Below are 4,716 nucleotides of genomic sequence, written 5' to 3' on the forward strand. Positions count from 1 at the left end.
CTATATTTACAATTAAGTCATTCATATCGTCTTTGGATTACACGAACCATATATAGAAAAAAAAACTAGGGATATGTTTGGGATTGGCATGGAATTGGTCAAAACCGTTTTCTAAGCAACTTTTATTACGTTTCACAAAAAACTTTTTAAAAAAAAATGCTTATGATAAGAAGCAATCTCAAGCACTTGAATTTTTTTAACAAAATTTTGATGTTTGTAGCAATATCGCTTCTAATAGAAGCGCTTGTGATCCAAAGCAATCTGAAACATGCTCCAAATCAAAATACGTAGGCATGAAAAGCCCTTTTGTATTTGTATTTGAGGTACATTGGAGTGGGAGGACTGCAACCAACAAGGAGATGCAAGTAGGCATTGCTCATATCACAACAACGACAAAAGATTCGTGTGTCTTCTTCCTACTGCTTTTGTTCTATAAGAATCTTATCAATTTGTTGAAGAGAGTTTTAACGAAAAACCCACGGTACTATTCATTTTAACGAAAAATCATATTTTTACACTAAAAGTCAATCCTGGTACTATTCACTTTACCATTTATTTTGTCCTTATCGTTAAAACTCAAAATTTTCAAGTCATTTTCATTAGTTTTCATTTTGTTGAATGTATGAATCTGAGTATTATTAATATTATAATATATTAATCTATTGTGTCATATTCAAGGGAAAGGATCCTCTCCGGCTCCCTTTCATCCGAATTCTCCGGATTTCTAGGTTACCCACAAACCTTGCCTCGAGCAGGGCCGTGAAGCCATCGCAGCTTTTTCTCCTTCCTCGAATAAGGTCGCGAAGCCATCGATGTTGTGGACATTGTCATCTCCTCTGACATTCACCCCCCTCTCAACCCTACTAGCGTCAACACCATTGCCATGGACCTCGATGCGGAAGATCCTATGGCCGTTGTTGCATTGCAGATTCTTCTCATTCCGATGGCGTCAAGGCAGGATGGAAGGAATCCAAAGAGGATCCTATTCCATATATCAAACACCTACAATTGTTATCACTTATATATAGGCATAGGAAGCAAATTATTGTAGCTTAAAAAGTCTTTAAAATTTTGTACAAATTATAAGGCTTCGCCGTAGCATTTTTCCTAAACCTTAATTTAGTTGGCTAAAGCACTATGCTTCCCTCTCTGTAGTCCAATCTGCATCTCCCTTCCTATATTGTAGAATATCCCATCGTTTGTTAGAAGAAAATAAATGTAGGCTTCACCATATATATCATATATTCGAGTCATAAAATACAAGATTATAAAAACATAAATTTAGACAAGTTGATTGCAGCAGCGTACTTCATCTTCAATATCCACGTTCGAATCATCCTCCTGATGGTATAAATGAGTTTAGTGCAATATTATATCCTTTGTCAAACCCAAAAAAGAGAACAGATAATAATGAAAACATTATTCCGTAAATTGTGGGGACAAAGATTTCGTGCTTGGCAATACAAGTATCTTTGCTGAATCTGTATTAATCTATTCCATCACTATCAAAAATATACATTATTATTTTGGAGCCTGTCAGTTTCCAATCATTTGAGGTTTATTTAATCTGTAACCTTCAGCCTTTTAGTGCACACCAAATTATACGTTTGGCTTTTTAACTGTCAAATCTTGATTTTCGTATATTTTAACAAATTTCGAACGATTAAAAGTTTGGAGTATGTTCTTCTTCTAGTACTGTTTCTTTGGCCAATAGTATAAATATATACATACATTCCTTACACAATATGTATGCTCCTTCCCAATGCAACCTCATAATAAATTTCAACTATCGAAATCGTCTATATAAGCCTTGGGTATGTTCATCTTTCTAACATGTGCAGAAAAAAAAAATGATTCGCTAGGCACAATTGAAATGAAAACTCGAATAATCAAACTACTAAACAATTCCAGTGTAAATTGAGTGATTAGACAACGAGAGAGAACATTATGTGGCGGAGTGCTCCGGTGAATAACTCGTCCACAATCACTAAGCTCGCCGCCACATCATGGTCTCCCTTGGCTCATTTGAGATTTTTTATGCCTAGTATCAAGATTATCATCAAGATTTCAGTACCGAAAGTTCAAACCTCAAGGAAAAACCTGGGTTTAGGTAGCCCTTCTCTTCGTAACAAAAAAAAAATTCTTGACATTACCCAAAAATAGCATCTAGACATAAATGGTAAAATATGACCGGACTCAACGGTAGCGACGGAGGGAGAGGGCGGTGTTCCTCTTCCAAGTTGCCCTGCGAGAAGGTCGTGCCTTGTGGTAAAGGTGTCCCTTTCCACGCAATCCCCTGTATTTCTTCCCGGCAGAAGTGAGCCCGCGAAGCTCCCTGTGCTTGTGAACGGGATTGCAGAGCCAGTTGATTCTTGCGTCATTTCGGATGGCATTATGAGCAACATCAACCAGGATTACCTCAAAGTACTTGTAAGTTGAATCCTGCGTACAAGGATTTCAAAGCAGAATACGTAAGCAAGATGCCATGAAATAAACAAAACCAACACCAAGGTCCAAGACACACCTGAAAAAATAATGGTAGAGAAACGAAACAGGTTTTGTAACCCAAATATATGAATTGACGTTAAAACTGAGTCACAAACCTCATTAATCCAGTAAGAGTTGAGAACCCTAAGACCGCCTAGTCTACGGCCAGCACGCTCCTCGGCAACAGACCTCTTGCTGCGCTGAAACTTCAGTTGAGTCACACCTTGGTTTGTGGGCTTCCCATATACAATACCCTTGGAAACAGGCCTCTTGCGACCACCACGCCTCACACGGACTCGATAAACAACATAACCCTGGAATATATTTTACTTAAATCATCAGCCAGAAAATCATCGACTAATTAAGGTACAGATTATATAACATGTAAAAAACAAAATGTAAGGTACAGATTAAAAAGTGCACTGTATTGGATTGGGACAAAAGCAAGAACAACCAAGAGATCTCGCTCGGTATATGATCGATTGTTTGGTTTAGTATAGCTGGTCACAATAAGCATTTGATGATTGAAGGCAAGCACCTTTAAGAAGAATGCTTAAGCATCAGAATGCTGCTTAACCAGCTCATACACTGGTTGGGCCTACTGGTGCACAACAAAAGGAAACAAAAGAAGCACAAGGGGCAAAGGAAATAAAAGATACAGATAAAAAAGTGCACTGTATCGGACCAAGACAAAGCAAGAACCACCAAAAGATCTTGCTCGGTAGAAGACCGATTGCTTGGTTTAGTTTAGCTAGTCTCAGGAAGCACTTGATGATTTTAGACATTCACCTCTCCCAGACCTGCGTAAAGCGGGAGCCTTGTGCACTGGGTACGACGACCCTTTTCGGGACAAAATGCCTAAGCATCAGAATGCTGTTTAACTAGCAAATACACTGGATTGTGCCTACGGCTCAATAACAAAAGAATACAATCCACAACAGTAATTATACATCGCGTAACCCTGTATGCATTTGCAAGTAAACAAGTCGGGATGCCGATTAATCTTAGTCATGATTCAACAATGAGATGCATAAAGAACGCGATTCATGAAATTCTCATTACCTGCTTTGCCTTGTACCCCAAGCGACGGGCCTTGTCAGGGCGTGTAGGCCTTGTGACTCGGACAATTGAAGGATGCTGGCGATACTCCCAACAGCGCACCCTCTGCACGAACCTCATCAAGTCGGATTGCTTCTTCCTCCATATCTCCGACTGGTACTTGTAAAACCCTTGTATTACCAAAACCGAAACAAAACCGGATGTTTAACAACAGTTCATTTGTTCAATCAAATATCTCCTCACAGTTTCAAACGACAACACAAATGTGCTTCGATTTCTACAGAATCCTTTCCAACGTTGGACTCCCCAAACTCATCGTTTTCGATAAAACTGAATTGCGGATTAAACAAAAGAACATTATCAGCAACTGTACCAGAAGATTCAAAACATCATTTGTAACAAATTTCGTGGATATCATACAAAACAATACTTTAATGAAAAACTTCCGTACAATTCGTTTTAACGAAAAATCATATTTTAAAAAGTCAATTTTGATATTATTCATTTTACTTTTTATTTTATCCTTATCATTAAAACTCAAAATTTTCAAGCACTTTTTATTAATTTTCGTACCCAACAAATATTAACAGACGAAAGAAAAAAGATTACATCTTGGCATGCGTCTTGTTGCTCAGAAAATGTGGACACGAAAACAAAATAAGGACCGGAATTCGATACAAAATATGAACTGAATGTAGAGAGAGAGAGAGAGAGAGAGAGAGAGAGAGAGAGAGGGAGAGAGAGATACCCATCGGATCAGAAATTGGCTACGACGCGCAGGCTCAGGCGGGCAGGCTAGGGTTTTGTGTCAGACGGAGTAAGGGATTTTAAAGAACGGGGACTTTGGATATGGGCCGTCCGGAATAAAACTTTTTTTTTTGTGGTTGTAGACCCATTTTTTATATCTGGACACCACAAATTTTTCTTATCCTATATTGACCATTGTATTTGTATCCATTATTAAAGTTACTATATTTCAGTGAAAAATTCTTAGCATTTTAAAAATAATATAAAAAATGTCACTTAGTACCACAATCTGGTAGTATTCTTCTTAACTTGTAAGTAAAAAGTCTTAAGTTTGATTCTCGCCAAAAGAGAAGTTGAACCACATTTATCATGGCAAACTCATTGTAAGACTTAGCTCATTCCCTACCTCCTTAAAACATCTCC

General features: G+C 37.9%; 1 protein-coding gene across 1 annotated transcript; it reads right to left on the bottom strand.

Annotated features, from left to right (window-relative positions):
* Window positions 1-1,750: 1,750 nt before the first annotated feature.
* On the bottom strand, window positions 1,751-4,424 carry LOC126598450 (60S ribosomal protein L15-like). Its single transcript, XM_050264814.1, has 4 exons — window positions 4,295-4,424; window positions 3,550-3,716; window positions 2,604-2,801; window positions 1,751-2,442 (listed from the first exon to the last, which is right to left on the bottom strand). The coding sequence occupies exons 1-4, from the start codon at window positions 4,296-4,298 to the stop codon at window positions 2,197-2,199; spliced, it is 615 nt and encodes a 204-aa protein (XP_050120771.1). The 5' UTR covers window positions 4,299-4,424; the 3' UTR covers window positions 1,751-2,196.
* Window positions 4,425-4,716: the final 292 nt, after the last annotated feature.

The sequence above is a fragment of the Malus sylvestris genome, chromosome 14, assembly GCF_916048215.2.
Source record: "Malus sylvestris chromosome 14, drMalSylv7.2, whole genome shotgun sequence".
Lineage (NCBI taxonomy): Eukaryota > Viridiplantae > Streptophyta > Magnoliopsida > Rosales > Rosaceae > Malus > Malus sylvestris.